This window comes from Natrix helvetica (assembly GCF_964273705.1).
Source record: "Natrix helvetica genome assembly, chromosome: Z".
Taxonomy (NCBI): Eukaryota; Metazoa; Chordata; class Lepidosauria; order Squamata; family Natricidae; genus Natrix; species Natrix helvetica.
The window spans coordinates 116,449,503-116,468,140 of record NC_138554.1 but is presented as its reverse complement, the minus strand read 5'-3'; the positions used below and the strand labels follow the sequence as shown (position 1 = coordinate 116,468,140).

The window sequence follows — 18,638 nt, the reverse complement described above, 5'->3', positions numbered from 1 at the left end:
TTTAAAAAATCAGTTTATTGGTTGATAATCTGTAACAACAAGATCAGCACACAATACTGATGTTGTTTTTTGTATCAACAATCACACACTTGGAATATCTTCATGGTTCCAGAGTTCAGTTCTTGTGTAATTAAATTGCTTAATCATAAAGAAACATATTTCATCAGAATCATAAAAACAGCCAATGTACACTACTTTACAGTGTAGTGATTAAGGTATTAGACTGGTGTAACACCAAAGCTTACTGGATGACTTTCGGCTAGAGCACTTCAACAGACCTATTGTCAGAAAAGTTAGAAGGAAACACCATGGTATAATTCCTTGAATTCTTATCTAAAAACATGGATATATATCTAATATGCATAGAAATAAAAAGTAAAAAAAATCCTTGATTGCCCTTTGATATTTTGCATGGCAGAGTTTATATATTTTGGCATTGTACTGAATGAGACTATTTTTAAATCATTTCATCATCTCACTTTTTCGTTTTTGTTGCCATGTATTTTGAGAGCCAGGAAAGTCGGAAGTTGCTGGTTCGTTTAGTTCACACTGTGATGCTAACCAGGTGCACCATGAGGAGGCAACTAGCTTCATACCACAACTGAAAGATTCAAATCCCTGAATCCCCGATTGGCACTTGAACAGCACCTGCCCAACAACTTTAACATTGATTCCCAAAGGAATGCCAAAATGGATCTCTGCACACCCAGACATAGGAAGACATAAATGACCTCACCCCAAAAAATGCCAATGGACAACCCTGAATAGGATTCATACCTCACATGGGGTCCACAAGGACTCTCTGTGTGAATGGGACATAGTGTGACTGTGAAGTCCCATGTCAAACTGTAGATCACATCATGACCAGCTAAGCTGAGGGCATATAACAGTTCAGTATCTGATTTTTTCTTTCATATAAACAATGCTGTGGGGGGGGCAGGGGGAGTACAGGGGCAGTGCCCCCCCCCATGGCCCATTTTTGGTCCAAGGAGGTTGTAGGGAGGCCTAGTAGGCCCAAAATGGGGTGAGGCGGGTCATGTGTGCATGCACAGGAGGGGAGGGGGCAACACAGCATATGCGCAGAGCGGTACACGGGGGTGTCATGCGGCCATTGCATTATGGGTGCAGGGGGCACGTGCTTTCAGCACACGACAACAAAAAGATTAACCGTCACTGATCTAGATGAAATGTCAATATATATTACTAGTCCATCTATGATATGCCATATGCTAAATAAATAATCTCATAATCATAATAAAGGTGGGTTTCCTCCCCCCTCCCCCAGTCATTTCAATACGTACCTGACATTTTCTACAACAAAGTCCATTACTGCATTGAGAGTTAGCAGTTAGAGTGCAGGAACTGCAGCAATCTTCACCTTCAGCATGACATTCCTAGGGAATGGAACCAATGGTGAAACAGCAGTTTGACAGAAACAGGCTGCAGCTTGACCAGAAAACTGTGGAGATGCTTGCTACTCAACATTTCACTTGCCTCCCTACTCTGGGCATAATGCACACTTCAGATTACAAAGAAAACAACAAGGCAGTATTTTGATAGCATGAGGAAGAATGTCAAAAAAGAACTAATAATAGGCTTGGAAGGGACTTTGGATGTCCTCTAGTCCAACTGCCTGCTCGTTTCAGAAGAACCTATACTATTCCAGATTTCTTTAGGCTTGACGGGATGGATATACATGATCGCAGAAAAAAATAACAGAATAACAGAACAGAATAATAGAGATGGAAGAGACTCATGATGTCCTCTAGCCCAACACCCCACTTAAGCAAGAGATTCTACACCATTTTGGACAAATGACTGTCCAATCTCTTCTTAAAATGATGGAGCACCCACAACTTCAGGAGATAAGCTGTTCCACTGATTAATTGTTTTCATTGCCAGGAAGTTTCTCCTTGGTTCCAGGTTGTGTCTTTTTTTTAAAATTAAGTTTTCATCCATTGCTTTTTGTCCTGTTTTCAGGTGCTTTGAAGAATAGGTTGTGGTATTAGCACTTCACATGATCTTGATTCTATCCATCTGTTAATGCAGCCTATGACTGCATTTTCTTTTCTTTCTTTCTTTGGTGGCTTCAGCACACTACTGGCTAATAATTAAGTGGTTGTCCACTGGGATTCCTCGATCCTCTCACAGTTACTACTATTGAGTCAGGTTTCACATATTCTATACCTGCCATTTGGTTTTTCTTGCCTAAATGTAAAACCTTACTTTTCTCACCACTGAATTTCAATTTGTTAGATAGGACTCAATGTTCAGGTCTGTCAAGATCATTCTGGACCTTGAGCATATCTTCTGGAGTATTGGCTATTCTTGCCAGCATGGTGTCATCTGCAAATTACAAGTTCCTCTTCTATCCCTAAATCATTTATGAAGAATGAGTACTGGGCCTAAGACAACCTTAAGGACTACATGTTGAGTGCCATTTGTCAGCCAGTTATAAATCTATCTGGTGATGCTCTCTATTCCACATTTTTCTAACTTACAAAGAAATAGGTTGTGGTCTACCTTGTCAAATGCCTTACTGAAATCCAAGTATACTATGTCCACAGTATTTTACTGATCCTTTAATTTAGTCACTTTGTTAAAGAATGAAATAAGATTTGTTTAGTACATTTGGTTTTTGATAAATCCATGTTGGCCTCTGTTTATAACTTTGCTTGCTTTTAGGTGTTCACAAATGTGTTGCTTATCTTTTCCAGAATATTCCCAAGAACTGATGTCAGGCTGATTGGTCTGTAGTTTCCTAGATCATTTTTCCCCCTTTTTTGAAGAAGGAAGCAAGAAAGGAGCACATTGGAGTTAAAGATGGCATTAATTCAATTGTAATTTGTGTAGTATGACTGGATGAAAAATAATACCCTCACCTCAATAAATTTAATTAGAACTATTGTAGGAAAATAGAAAAATAATGCTTTAAGTGAGTTTTTAATTACCTGTGTTTTTTTCTCCACATAAGCAGATTTGTTACACTTCACATTGTTACACTTCTGCAAATGATGGACAAGCTTCCTAAAGCTGTCACAAAATGTCTCTGGACTGTCTCTTTAGCCAGGACTTGATCATTCTTTCTAATTTTTCAATTTTTCATCTCTTTCAGTTAAACAAATGCCCATGAAGGGAACATTTTGTGAAATGAATGGCACCAAAACTGTATAATACACGGAGTAAAACACTGAGCTCCAGTTTTGCAATTGCTTTTTGGATAACCCATGGGATCTTATACTGTCATACTGCAGCAACATTTTCTTGTTGCACTTTTGAACTCTGTTTAAAATTTGCCTCAAAGTCTTGAGTGTTAAAATACAGCACTCTTAGTTGATTATAGTACTAGGCAACAATGAAAGCCATCTGAATAATAGCACTTGCATCTCAAAAAATGACAACCATGAGTTTCCCTGTTGAATCCTGTGTTTTGAATTTTTGTTTCCATAGGTGATAATATTTCACAGCTGATACTTTGCTTCTGGATCATAATGATGAGTCTATGTTTCATTCACTGTCAGAAAGCTGTGAAGAAAATCCTCATTGTGGTTTTTGAAGAATAATTGCTTGCAAATTGCAACTCTTCAAATTTTCCTCTCTACCATTAGAGTGCAAAGAACTCATTTTTCACAAGCTATTCAATATTGAAGAACTTATTTAAAACCATTAGAAAGAGCCTCTTAACTTGAATGGAAGAGCTGCCTCTAATTAGCCATGTAATGTTAAATTTACCGATTGAGCGCCACAATCACATTCTTCCCCAGTTTCAACAAAACCATTACCACATTCTGGGGGATCCAGGAGCTACAATACAAAAATAAGAAAGCATCAAAAATGTAACGTATTAGTATCTTGCCATGCATGATGACAGATAGTAGAGTATCATTATTTCAATGGACAGAAAAGATGTACTGTAGATGTAATTATAGAAATGGGTTCTATACACCTTCCTGTGTACAAGTCTTGATTTTCACATTTTCATTTAATGAGGAAAATTTTTCCAGGACCACAATAAGCCATTGTCCCTACTGTAGTAACACCCCCCCCCCAAAAAAAAATTTTTAAATCAGGCTTAGTAGGTAGTCTTTCAAGGATGGAAGTTTGTGATATTCAAAAAATATTGCAAAAATTAGAATAAAAATTAAGAAAGAATATCAGTAATTGCCAAGTATAATATCCAGGTCCATATTTATAGTGAACACAAGCTTTATTTTTATATGTACATATGGTATAAAAACCTCTTATTTCTGAGTTGAAGATTTTACTTTGTTAGTCTGATTTTAGTGTATTTGCTTCTGAATTTTTAAATATTAGTCCTTACATATTAGCTATGGATTATTAGTAGGACAACTGATTGCAATTAGAAGTATTTTTCTGTGACCAATTACTATTTTTGGATAGCTACACCATTTAGAGACAAAATGCCATTCTTGATCAAAATAATTTGGGCATCTTGATTTCTAAATTACTTAGAAAAATCACTAATAAATAATAATAATAATAATAATAATAATAATAATAATAATAATAATAATAATAATAATAATAATAATAATAATAATAATCTGGCTGATTGTGAAACCAACCACAATAAGCATTATTATAATAACTTCCATATGTTTACTATCAAACACTTCAATTAAGCATTTCAACACAACTGTCATGAGACTATTAAATTAAGAACTGAAAGAAAAATTTGCAAACAAAATTATTTTTGTTTTTACCTTGGAAGGCTTGTTGAAAAGGCAGGCTCCACCACCATTATTTAAAAATTCATGGTATTCCTCAATATCACATTTGGAGAACTTAGTTGGAAGATAATAACTGTGATCCAAAAAGAAATAAGTCAGTTCATTTCTACAAAATTACGTAAAAAGGAATTTCATTCTGCAGCTTATTTATTTACTTAAGTTATTTCATGACCAAATATAAAAAAATAGGAAAACTATCCATAACTCTGAATTTTCTGGAACACTAGGCTAGATCATTTTAACTGAGCTCTTCTTTTCTCTACATTCATATCTGTAAATTACATAATACACTTAAAAACATGTTTAAGTTGATGCAGAATGCAGTTGCAATCTTCAGCTTGGGCTTTATTAATGCACAATTCTCTAAACCTTATACAAAAATATTCAAAGTTATACAGCAAATACAATATAGGCTTTCACCTGCCACTAAGATATATGAAACAGGTGTTATGAATGCAAGTGTCCAGTCAAACATCCTTCACCATATGCTATTTTCTTGATATAGAATTGCAGCCTAAACTTACATTGCATTTTTCTCTGGGAGAACTATGAATACTGACAACATTGAGAACGTTTTGGGGAATACTTGTTTCTAGGCTAGACTCCTCAGTGCCTGACAACAATCGTGACATGTCCTTTATAAGTCAAAGACTTTGTAGAAAGGATATCTTTTCATATGCTGGTACCAGTAGTCAGGCTAGTGCATTATCTTCTGAGAATACATCATACTATTCAACAGCCAGAGAGATTTTTAACCCAGAGACCTTCATATGTCTTTCAGATTCAGATCTATACTACTTCTGGAGTAGCCCTGAATCTGGAGGTTTCAATTACTTAATTGTAATTAATATCTATTAAGCAGCCTATGCACCATAAATTTGTCTAAATTCTTTTCAAATTATCTATCAGGAACCAAGGTGCAAATCTCTAGGGAAGGGTAGTCAACATATCTCTCTCCAGATGATGAGGAATTACTATTCTTAGGAGTGGAGATGTCAGGAATTATATCTAGAGTAACATAGATTAATACATTCTTTTCTAAATTTAACAAATAATCAATCCCTGGAATTCATAATCATCTGCACAAATATGATTCTAAAACTGTAAATGTAAAATATTTATATTTGTTGTTTTCAAATCTCCCTGGACTTCTGGAGAGTCCACACAGTTTTCACAGCAACATTGTTTTATTTCTATATTTATTTACACAACACAAAGAATCCTCCTTCTTTACATACTATAGAAAGTGTATCATGCATCTCTTCATCACAGTCATCAACCATAATTCATATTAAGTATTTTAACTCAGATATATTTATACATATTACCATCATCATACCTCCATTTTCATTTGACTATAATTGTTTAAACATCCTTCATCATAAAATATATCAAGATGTAAAACATAACCACATACTGGCATTGCGTTTACTATTTCTAATATCCTCCAATAACACTGAATCCTTATGGTCTATTCTGGCTAAACATCCATAATATTTAATAACAAAAAATTCTAATCCTCCTCTCCAAATCACTGTTTACAATTTACATCTACTTTCCTTATGTTGTACCCATGCATATATATACATTGTTATCATTATCCCTCCTTTATTTGACTGTGTCCTTTATCATAGCATTTCCCCCTAATAAACAACAATGAAATTTAACTTAGTTCTTTTTTATTAACCTTATATATAACAAAAAATATATATAATCTTCCTTTCATAGGTACCATTCAATATTCATATCCAATTATTACTTATCATAGCAATACACATGTATACATTATTATCATTAACAATTATTTATTTAACTATATCTATTGTCACTAAATTTCACTAATTTTAACTAGTTTTAGATTATACCCTTTCATCTATCAACCTGTACCTTTCCAGTAGCAAAACAATCTCATGTCTTCTGCCATTTGTGGTATCAATCCTCTAATCATCTCCTTAATCAAATTTGTATGGACTCCTCTTTGCAACTCATTGCTTATTAAGTCTCTCATGTAATTTCAATGCCCTTCTTCTGTTTCCTTAATCAGCTTATCTTTAATTGTCAGTGGTGTTTTCAACCATGTTGCTAACAAAATTTCTCTCTTTAATCCATAAATTCTTTTATTTTTTCTTCTTCTGTATCTTGCCATCTGGGTAGAGTTCCCTTCCATTTAATTCCTCTTTCCGTATTCCACTCTTTCCATTTCCAGACACAAACCAATCACCATAGATATCAGCGGATTTAATTTCTTTGTAGTCATTTTTCTCTTCGGTTTTTAGGACTCTTCCACTTTTTCTACTTGATAAACATCTCCAACTTCTTCATCATATTTTACTGTTAGATGCTCTAGATTTTCCAACTTCTCCTCCGTCCTCTCAAATGTGTTTGATAATTTCTGAATTTCTAACAATATCTTTTGCAAACTTAAAGTTTATTTCTGCTGTTGAGATTGTGCCATTATCTCAAACTGACAAACATTACTGCTCTGACTTGGAAGGTTTTTACAAGATTAAGCATAAATTCACAATAAGGTCTTATTTTCACTTTTTCTCTGGTTAGATATACTTCAAAGGTACATCTGTATACTTTTCTTCTTATCACTCTCTATAGTCAAAACAGTGAAACCTTGGAATGCCAAGTCAGAATAATCAGTGAGGAAAGTAAAAGTGTTTTGTTTCCAATACACAAACTTCCAGCCTTCGAGTAGCAGTGTCCTCTTTCCCTCTATTGTTACAATTTTCTTTGTTGTTTTTTATATCTTTTTTTATTTCAAGTTTTTTAAAAAGTCAAATTCTTGAATGAAATAGAGAAGAAAAAGGGAAAAACACATGTAGTAATGAAGAAGGAGAATTTTAGTCCATAGATTGCAAAAAATAATAATGAAAAAAGAAAAAGAAAACTTAATCCCTTCGGTTTAAAAGGCTTGCATAAATTCCATCCATGAAAATAACACTTAAAAAGTATTTTTATATTTATTTATTTACGGTCACAGACCAAAATCCAAGTACTACAAAGAGACATAAAAGAATTGATCATAGCATCATAGCCATCAGTCACCAGAAGGTTAACTAAGGAAAGTTACAGTGTTTTCCTCTAATGGTTACAGCTCTTAAGAAAAATTTGGAAACCTGAGAGGTGATGTATGAGGAGCCATCTCCAATGCAATATAAAAACAAATTACAGCCATTAGGTCTAGAAGGAACGATTTCAAGAAGAGACAGTAACTTGAATCTGTCTGCGTTATACATGGGACAAAATAGAAGGACGTACTCCACAGTTTCAACCTCGGCTCTGTAACAAGGGCATAGCCGCTCGTTAATTGGGAGCCTCTTAAAATGACCATCCAAAAGTGCTGAGGGCACGACATTAGAGCAAGCTAGGGAAAAAAACTCTTCTATACTTAGGAATGGTTAAAGTAATAGGAAGCAATCCTCAATCCTTAATTATTAAGTTGGTTAAAAGTGAGGGAGGAGCAAGTTTTGTTGGCTCTGGCTCGTAGATATTGTAAATCATTGTCCACAAGCCTTGGACTACCCTAAATTGGGCGTCCTTAAGGCCGTAGTTTCCCAAGGCATCATCCGTAAAACCTAACAGATGCAGTTTCTTCAGCAGCTCTTTCTCCCAGCGAGAAATATGGGAGTCCGCAAACGCCAGGGAGAGGTAGTTGACAGGAACTGCCAGAAAAAGCACCCTAAACCACCATTTAAAGGTGTTAATCCAGGCCATACATTCCACCGATCGAATGCCCAGTTCCAGGTACATCAGGGCAAAACCAACACAAGGGGGAAGACGCAGAAGTTTTCTAAGAAAAGCCGCATGGGTTATTTCAATGCAATCCTTGAAGCCCCATATCCATATGGGAATACCATAAAGAGTTTGGGCCAGCGTTTTGGCATTGTAAATATGTAGGGCAGAAGGAATGAACTGGCCACCCTGGGTATAAAAGAATCTTACAATCTGCTGGTGACTACAGGAGGCCGAGTTCAGCACCTGGGTTCGGTGTCTGGTCCAGGCACCGGTGTTCTGAAATTGAATACCTAAATACTTAAAATGTAAAACCTGTTCGACAGCATTCGCACTGATATCCCAGTTATACAATTTCCGGGCTCTAGTAAACACTAATACTTCTGATTTATCATAATTAATAACCAACACAGTAAGATCCAAATGGTTTGGATCAACACAGTAAGATCCAAATGCAGAAAGTAATATTTTCAGTCCTGGCCTTGTCAATGAAAGGAGAACCGCATCATCAGCATAAAGAAGAAGCGGGATCTTTGTAGTTGTCAGCTTCGGGCGTGGGACTCAATATGTCCAATGTAACCGGCCAGGTCAGATAAAAATATATTAAACAGAAGAAGAGCCAGAACATATCCCTGCCTTACTCCATTCTTAATCGGAATAGGATTAGAGAGTTCTCCTTGAAGACCACACCTGACCTGGCTGGAGGTCTGATCGTACAAGGATCTAATTAAGAACAATGAACGTCTGTTGATGGAACTTTTAAGCAGTTTTGACCACAACAGACCCCTACGGACTGAGTCAAACGCTGACCTTAGGTCGATAAAAGCAGTGAAGAGTTTGCCACCTGGTATAGTAGTACATTTGTCGACCAGGTAGGACAAAGCAGTGATCCAGTGTGGCACAACCCGCTTTAAACCCAATTTGTTCAGCACCAATAATATTGGATTCCTCAGCCCAAGTGAGGAGTCTGTGGTAGAGATATTTAGCGAACAATTTCCCAATAATGGAGAGCAGGCTTATGGGGCGATAGTCAGCTGGGTTGTTTCTATTTCCTCATTTAAAGACTGGCACAATAATTGCTGAGCTCCAGGAGGTAGGTATCCTGCTGGTGGAATTAATATACGTAAAGAGTCTTGCCAAAAGAGGAATCCACCATACAGGATTAGATTTTAGCAGACCAGGGGGAATAGCATCAGGGCCAGGAGCTTTGCCTGACTTGAGTTCGGAGATAATCTCGGTGATCTCAGTATGAGTCACGTGTTGCCAGTCAGGGGCTACAGTAGACAGCTGTGGGTCAGGCACGGTCAAGGTAAATTGCCAGGAAATGGTTTTCCCAGTCTCTGTTAGAGGTACAGCAGAGGGGGAGTTCCTGATGGCCCGGCAAAGAGATGGCAGCAATTTGCCAAAATAGTCGGGTGTCCTTCTGCTGGATGGAGAGGAGAAGTAGATCCCACTTCTCTCTATATATAGCTTTACTTTTCTTAGCAATTAATCCTTTGTACTCCCGCTTCAGGCGGTAGTAGTCCTCTGGTGGACGTTTGTCCCCTCGGTTGCGGTAGAGCAGGTAAACCAGTTTGATCTGGTTCCTAAGCATCAGGCAATCTTTGTCAAACCAAGTATTACTTCGTGATTGATGGTTTGCCCAAAACCATTCAAAGCTTAATTCCGCCACTTATTTCTTCTGTTCTCAAATTTAAATTAACTTTAAGTTTTTTATAGGCAGTCTTTTTTAAAATGGTAAAAATTCCTCACCAGCTGGAAACACTCTCTCTTTCCGTATCCTTCCGTTTTAGAGCCGCCCCGACTTCATCAGCCTAATGGCTGGATTTTTTGTCATCGGCTTGAAGAACTTCTCTTGGATCGATCAGGAATTTTGCAATGTCCCTGAGATCAGCAAGACATATTCTTCCTGTTCATCATCTCTGCAGGATGGTTTAGGTCCGATTGGACCACCCAGTGGCAAAAGTATTGGCTGCGGTTTCGGAGCATCGAGACTGCACGTCCGTATCGTCGCGACTTCGGCTCCTCCTCCCCACAGCAACATTGTTATGGAAATCGAAATTGTTTTCACTGATATCTTCTTTTTCTTTGAAGAAATTGATTGGGTCAAAATCACCCAATGGGCTTAGTCCCTAAGGCAGAACTAGAATTGTCTCCCACGTTTTAGACTGATAGTTTAACCATTACACAAAACTGGCTCTCAAAGCTAATTAACCATGCATTAATTGACTAATTGATACATATGTATATCATTTTTCTGTTAACAGCTTTAAGTAGCCACAGGTTATCATCTATTAACTATCTGAAAATTTACATTTCTATTGCATAGAAATCTCTGAAAGAAAACCTCTCACCCTGTGTCTCCCATTATACATCCGGACCATGTATCCTCACATTTACATTCACCTAAAATAAATAAAATTCAATACAATATAAAGTGAGCAATCACATGTTATGTTAAATAAGGAAATATAATTAAATAAATAAATAACATCATACAAGCTTGCAGCAGGTAATTGTATACGTCTCTGTTTTAATAGATAATGAAGCAGTGTGTTATCACAAATTTGTTATTATTTAAATTTGGCGCAACTCCCTATTTTGTCATAAAGTGCCATCTTTTGAAAGATGAACTTGAAAGCTTGCATTCTTTGTCATGACATCTGCCCTCTGGGAATGAGCTCCCCTAAAATCTTTGGGGGTCCCACCCTGTTGACATTCTGTAAGTAAGGGACAAAAGCCTGGTTATTGTCCCAACCTTTGGGCTAAAATGGATGAAACCCTTGCTTGATGTGTGTGTGTATTTTTGTATAGACTGAATGGATATCTTCTTGTTTTGTTTTGTGTTCTGTTTTTTACAGTTTGTTACATAGATAGTCCTCAACTTACAACATTCATTTACTGACTGTTCAAAGTTACAAGAGCACAGACAAAAAGTGATTTACGACAGTTTTTCACATTTATGACTGTTGTAGCATCCCCATGGTCACATGACCAAAATTCAGCCGCTCGACAAATGACTCATATTTATAATGGGTTACAGTGTCCTTGGGTGATTTGATCATCTTTTGTGACCTTCTGACAAGCAAAGTCAACAGGGAAAACAGGTTTATTTAACAACAATATTACTAACAACAACTGCAGTAATTCACTGAACAACTGTGGCAGGAAAGGTTGTAACATGGGACAAAATTTACTTAATAGATGTCTCACTTAGCAATGGAAATTTTGAAGTCATTTATGGTCAAGTCAAGGACTACTTAGAATACAACATTTACCATTATACATGGTTTATTTCAAATGTTTGTTCCTAAAAAATAAATACATGTATTCAGTATATCATAATGCAATATAAGTGTATCACAATAGATACATCTCATGTCTTATAGAATCAGTATACCAAGGATAAAATGTGTTCCCCCAAAATGTTCTGGCCTAGGCTTCCCAAGAGCATGAAGCAACTCCTTGTCCCGACAAAAACCCCTTTTATTAATTTACTGTGAATTCTGCTCATTCACAACCAGCAAAGTCTTTCAAGGGAGGATTTGCAGTCACAGACCTTATCTGGCTTGGAAAGTTGACTGGCCGATATCTGCAAAACCTGGCAAAGAGTCTTGGAAAGTCACAAACCAATTAAGCAAACTAATTATCTCCTGCAAACTACACTCCCCGTTCGCTCCTCTTTTATTTCCTCTGGGAGGGCCATTCATCATCCACCTGTGGCCTTACTCCCAAGTCAACCCCTGTTCTTTAGCTGTTTTCTTCGTCTGGCAACTCTGTGCATGTACACACTGGGAATAGGCTCCAGCTGTTAATCTGTCTCACTGATGTCTGACTCTGAAGGCAGCTGGTAACTGGCATATGGCTCTAGCATATAGCTCTCTGTCTCTGACACAGAGCCCTCATCAGTGTTCCCCAGACTCCAGGACTGGCCCATGTTCCTCCCCAACCTCCTCACTGTTTGAATCTGCTGGCAGCTCTGCTGGCAGCTGGCAGGCCACAACTCAAAATACATTATTGTTATTTTTGTTGTAATCTGATAAATTGATTAGGATGCCAACATCCCTTTAGTCCTTTAAGAAGTTGAAGGAATCTGAAAGATTCCTTTCAGATTTTTCAAGGCAGAGTAGAAATTATTCTCGAACTCTTTTTGCAAAACCAGAATAAATAATTGACATGGGGTCAATTTGAAAACTAACATTGCTGTGACTTAAGCCATAGATGATCTCATAACTTTCCAGGAATTTTTTCTTAACATCTTATACAAGTTAAAGGTAAAGGTTCCCCTCACGAATATGTGCTAGTCGTTCCCGACTATGGGGCGGTGCTCATCTCCATTTCAAAGGTGAAGAGCCAGCGCTGTACGTCTCCAAGGTCATGTGGCCAGCATGTCTAAACACTGAAGGCGCACGGAACGCTGTTACCTTCCCACTAAAGGTGGTCCCTATTTTTATACTTGCATTTTACATGCTTTCGAATTGCTAGGCTGGAGGAAGCTGGGACAAATAATGGGAGCTCACTCTGTTACATGGCGCTAGGCATTTGAACCGCTAAACTGTCAACCTTTCTGATCGACAAGCTCAGCATCTTAGCCATTGAGCCACCGTGTCACTATATCTTATATAGACAATGCTATATTTGTATTTAATGTTTAAATGTATGCACTTTTTAGATTTTCAATTAAGTTAAATTGGAATTAAAAAGTGTTAGACTTTGATACAAGCTGGTCAGAATTTCAGTTCTGTGCCTATTTTTAAGATTCTTTTTCAGTTAATTCAATTGGATTCCTACAGACGTTGCAAGCAATCTTTTTTAAAAAGTCATATTTAATTACCAAAGCTAACAATGGCTCTGTTGGAATAAGAAGTATGAGAATTTATTCACCAGAAAAAAGAATCTGTATTGAAACCTCAACATTTCTTACCACTTTGCAATCTTCTTTTGTCTGAGAAGATCCCAAGATTGTGCGCCAATGACTGTGCCAATGTAACAGCCATTAGATCTGGCTTTCCAAACTGAAAAACAAGACAATGACTTTAAAGCATTTCCATTTTAGACATTTTAAATTAGCAAAAAATATTGAACCATCCTAGGGCATTTATTCCCCAAAGTATGCTTTGAAATGCAGATGAGTAAATAAACTAGCAAAAATTTGCAAAGCACTGTTTAAAACAATAAAAACAAAGACAGATGAAATATTAAGGCTAAGCATAAGTTTGGCTCAGAGCCAAACATATTCATTATGTTGTATAAGCTTTCTTTTAAATGTCCTGTATGCTTGCAATAACCTATTTGAGTTAGGCAATTAAGTTTTTACTCTGTGATTGAGTTAACTCTGCTGCTAGATAAGTCCCCTAACCATAATTCTTAGTCACTCTTTGTTATTATTATTTATTGTATTTATTTGATTGTGAGGGGTCTCAATTCTCAGGAGGTCTTGTGTAGCTTACAATTAAAAATAAAAGGAAAAAAAATATATGAAAAAGCCAGCTAGAATGGTCTAGAACACCTTGCTATGGCCAACTCTCCACAGCCAATTCACTGTGACCAACTCACTACAGCCAACTTGCCATGGGACATTTCAACAGTATATTCTTTTTTCATCCAGTTACTTTTATTATTGGTTTTCATTGAAATTATTGCAACTCCTGAATTTCTGGATTGACTTTCTTTATTTTATTACTATTGGGCATAGTTCCATCAAAATTAATTTAACTTCTGCATTTGTTGAATTGTCCCATAATGAGTTGTCTCGCAGCATGTTGGCTGCGGCAAGTTGTCCTATTCCAAACTAGGCGGATAATTAAAGCTCCATATACAGTACCTACTATTTGGGGTGAAATAAGAAGCTTTAACAAAAACCATTGGTAAAGTTGTCTCTATCCAATAAAATAAAATAAATTGAATCAAACGGAAAAAAAATAACAAAACTCTAACCAGGCTCATGTTAAGAGGCAAAATGTTTAAGCCTTCCATCCTCAGACAGTTGGGTAAATGAAATATACACATTTCTGCAAATGGAAGCAGCATTCCCTTCCTTCAAAAAAATTTTTTTAAATATTATGTTGTAGCCTAAAATGCATATACTATGACATTTTTCAGATCACAGACGAGCAGTTGAGATTTTCCCTATTTAAGGAATTCCAAACATTTAAAGGAAAGACCTGGCCAATGGTTGCTTTTCCTTGGAAATGACATAAAGCAGGAACTTAATGCAAAGTATGAATAAAAGCAGAAGTAGAAATAATTTGACAATTATGGGACTATCATTTTGTGTTTGTAGAATAATGCCGACATACTTCATTTACACCACCACCTTTCAGTAGTGAACAAACGCCACCAATAAAGGCTGCCCCGCTACGGCTACTGAGAAACTGGCTTCCCCTTTTAAAACAAAACAGAAACAGCAATACAGTTAATAAAATCCATAGCATTTGGGGAACTACAATACATTTTTAACCCCCCAAAAATGTAAGGGTATTCATGATAGAAAGAGTTAATAACAAGAAAAGATTCAGCAATTTAATATTCCTCCACTCAAAAATTCCTAAACATTGAGCAGGGTGCGTGTGTGTGTGTGTGTGCGTGCATGCAAGAAATATGTTTTTATAGACTGTGCCAAAATAATGTTTCCTGTATAGAATACTACAGTTCCATTAGAATGATCTGCACAAATTTAACTTGTATGAACCAGATATTTGAAAATGAAAAAACAAAGCCACCTTGAAGGCACTATATCTTCTTTTAATTTAAAAACTAACAATTGAAAAACTCAGTTATTTTGGAAAGTAAAAAAGTAAGCATTTTGTAGTCCTAACAATGTTATCCTGGGCCAAAATTTTTGAGGATCTAATTAGTCTGCAATATTCTGGCACAGAAATTCCAGAATAATAACAATAACACTTAGACTGATATACCACTTCTTAGTGATTTAGTCTCTAAGTGGTTTACAGAGTCAGGGTCCTCATTTTACCAACCTCGGAAGGATGGAAGGATGAGTCAACCTCGATCATTAATGTATAGGCAATGCAGTCCCCACACATCTCGGTGGCTCTAGATGATAGGGAGGGCTGATTTTCAGAAAGTTTCTCACTTCACCATGTCACTTTTGCATTATGTAGTATTTCATGTGAAGATCGTGGTAAGCATGATAAAACAACTTGGACAAACTTGCATTACAATATGAATGCTTGTAAGTCTTAAAATTTGTGTGAATTTTTTTTAGAAAATTAGTACAATTAGTACAATCAGATGAAATAGTGGCATAACTGGATGGAAAACCACTAGACTATTTCAGAGCTCTAGAGTGAACAGGAAAATTGAAAAACACATGGCAGACCAGTTCCATAATGTTGTTAAGAATACAAGACATATCCATGTAGTCATCAGGAGTTAAGGACAACTGTAAAGATACCAATATACCACTGGAGATAATAGTCTGTTTAAACTAGGAGAGATGTAAGTGGAGCTCCTCAAAATTCCATTTTTCATGATATTCCAAACACATTCATTCAGTGAAATGTCAACATGAGCAACGTAGTTTCCTTTCATGCTCCGACATGACATTACCAAATTATACCACAAGCCTTAAAATATAGGGTTTTGGGGGGGAGATCTACCCACACAAAAAATAAGAAAAATTGAAAATGCTAAAATGCAAATGATACAGTCCCATCCGACTTGCCTTTCGTTTTCCAGCCAACACAATGTTGGTGATGCTTACTTTAAGCATCTTAAAACAAAAATAGGATTCAAATGTTTGGAACTTGTGAGAAGAACAGAAATGTATCAATCCCCCCTCTCTTAATCTCTTATAATATCTTTCTCAATACCTTTGTGTACAAATATCATTCAATACCAAAAATATTAGTAAATTGAAATACAACTTTATAGCTCCTCTAAACATTCAAAGTAAGTACTGTACATGAAATAAAAACACACATAAACTTCATTAAATTTAACATTAATTAAACTGAAATTGAAATTCCATCAATTTTAGCTTTTTTTCTGATTACCCATTTTTGTCCCTGTGCCATTCACTTCTTGAAATTTTGTGTGCCACACCTCACTCAAAGGTCAAGTGGGGGTTTCCAGTTTAGCAATATGGAAACCATAGTTCATCAAATCCCCTTTGGACATTTCAGTATTGTGACAAGAGGGATTTTCACGGATGTAGGTATGCTGGTCTTGTTGTATTCGGGTCTTTGCCCATGTAAGATTGAGATTGTCTTGGCAACGTTTCGGCGAGGTCTCACTTGTCATCTTCAGGCTGGTGTTTTCGGCTTCGTTTTTGTGTGAGAAAGTGGGGTTGGAGCTGCCGTCTTTCTATAAATCTTGGTGGGGGTGTGTGGAGTGCTGACTTTGTTTCAGTAAGTGGATTGATTGGCTGTGTAGTTGTACCATGATTGGTGCTGAATGATGCTGGCTGTGTGTCCGTTGTTGTTTTGTGTTGTAATGGCCTAGGTGGTTGGTGGGGCTCGTTTGTTGACTAGGGCTGTTTTCCAGATGTCTGATAGGTGGAAGGTATCATTACTTTATTCATGTTGTGGGGGTGTTTCTCTATTTGGATAGCTTCCATAATTATTCTCTTGTTGAAGTGTTCAGTTTTGGAGATTAATTTGGTTCCTTCAAAATCAATTTCATGTCCTGTAGCTTTAAGGTGCTGGAAAAGAAAACAAAAAAATTTCCTCCCTTTTCCAGCACCTTAAAGCTACAGGACATGAAATTGATTTTGAAGGAACCAAATTAATCTCCAAAACTGAACACTTCAACAAGAGAATAATTATGGAAGCTATCCAAATAGAGAAACACCCCACAACATGTGTGTGTGTGTGTGTGTGTGTGTATGTATGTATGTATGTATGTGTGTGTGTGTGTGTGTGTGTGTGTGTGTTGTATTTGTGCTGATAAAATAAAGGGAGACTAGTATAGATCCATTTCGAGCTATTTAGCTCTCATCAGCTAGCCATACCCTTACTGGGATTCGAACCTGGGCTGTATTATACACTAGGCAAGAGTTTTAGCCACTATGCCACAGGCTTCTCCTCCTTTATCAGCTGAGGACAGAAGGACAGAAAGAGGGAGGAGTGAGCTCCCTCCCATATTAGGTCATACCAGGGGTTGTAACACAAACACATACTTATTTCCCTGGCTCAGCTGATAAAGGAGGAGAAGCCTGTGGCATAGTGGCTAAAACTCTTGCCTAGTGTATAATACAGCCCAGGTTCGAATCCCAGTAAGGGTATGGCTAGCTGATGAGAGCTAAATAGCTCGAAATGGATCTATACTAGTCTCCCTTTATTTTATCAGCACAAATACAACACAAATATAAAAAGGCAACATTAAAAATAAAAATATGGGTTTCTGCCTGGATGGTTTTCTGTGATGAGCCGAAAGGACAGAAAGAGGGAGGAGTGAGCTCCCTCCCATATTAGGTCATACCAGGGGTTGTAACACAAACACACACACACACACACACACACACACACATATATATATATATATGCTGGTTTTGTTGTATTCGGGTCTTTTCCCGTGTAAGGTTGAGATTGTCTTTGCAATCGGCAGGATCTCACCTGCCATCTTCAAGCTGTGGGCTTAAAATGTGATCGGAGCTGCCGTCTTTCTGTGAAGATCACCTGCCATCTTCAAGCTGTGGGCTTAAAATGTGATCGGAGCTGCCGTCTTTCTGTGCCGAAAGACGGCAGCTCCGATCACATTTTAAGCCCACAGCTTGAAGATGGCAGGTGAGATCCTGCCGAAATGTTGCAAAGACAATCTCAACCTTACACGGGAAAAGACTCGAACACAACAAAACCAGCATACCTACACCCGTGAAAATCTACGAAAACAAATATATATATATATATATATATATATATATATATATATATATATATATATATATATATATATATATATATATATATATATATATATATATATATATATATATATATATATATATATATTCATTTTTAATTAGATATAGATGCTCATTATATCTAAACAAGGTGTCATTCATCTTAACAGGCACGGGGAAATAGTCAACTTCATTTTTTTTTCCTTAAGCCACACTCATAATTCAATATAAAAGTAAAGCATGTTTAAATAAAAGCACTTGATATCTTTATGATCATGACAAAG

At 36.7% G+C, this 18,638-nt stretch overlaps 1 protein-coding gene across 7 annotated transcripts in view; it reads right to left on the bottom strand.

Annotated features, from left to right (window-relative positions):
- The window catches only part of ADAM22 (ADAM metallopeptidase domain 22), a gene marked incomplete at its 3' end in the record, with an annotated part of 169,159 nt that overhangs the window by 43,284 nt on the left and 107,237 nt on the right, over positions 1-18,638 (bottom strand). For all 7 annotated transcript variants that reach the window (XM_081969875.1, XM_081969869.1, XM_081969870.1 and 4 more), the window contains exons 12-17: positions 14,792-14,876; positions 13,417-13,507; positions 10,847-10,898; positions 4,725-4,824; positions 3,733-3,804; positions 1,302-1,394 (exon numbers count right to left, since the gene is read on the bottom strand). In XM_081969875.1, the coding sequence (XP_081826001.1) occupies positions 1,302-1,394; positions 3,733-3,804; positions 4,725-4,824; positions 10,847-10,898; positions 13,417-13,507; positions 14,792-14,876 (493 nt within the window). The remainder of the gene's footprint in view (positions 1-1,301; positions 1,395-3,732; positions 3,805-4,724; positions 4,825-10,846; positions 10,899-13,416; positions 13,508-14,791; positions 14,877-18,638) is intronic.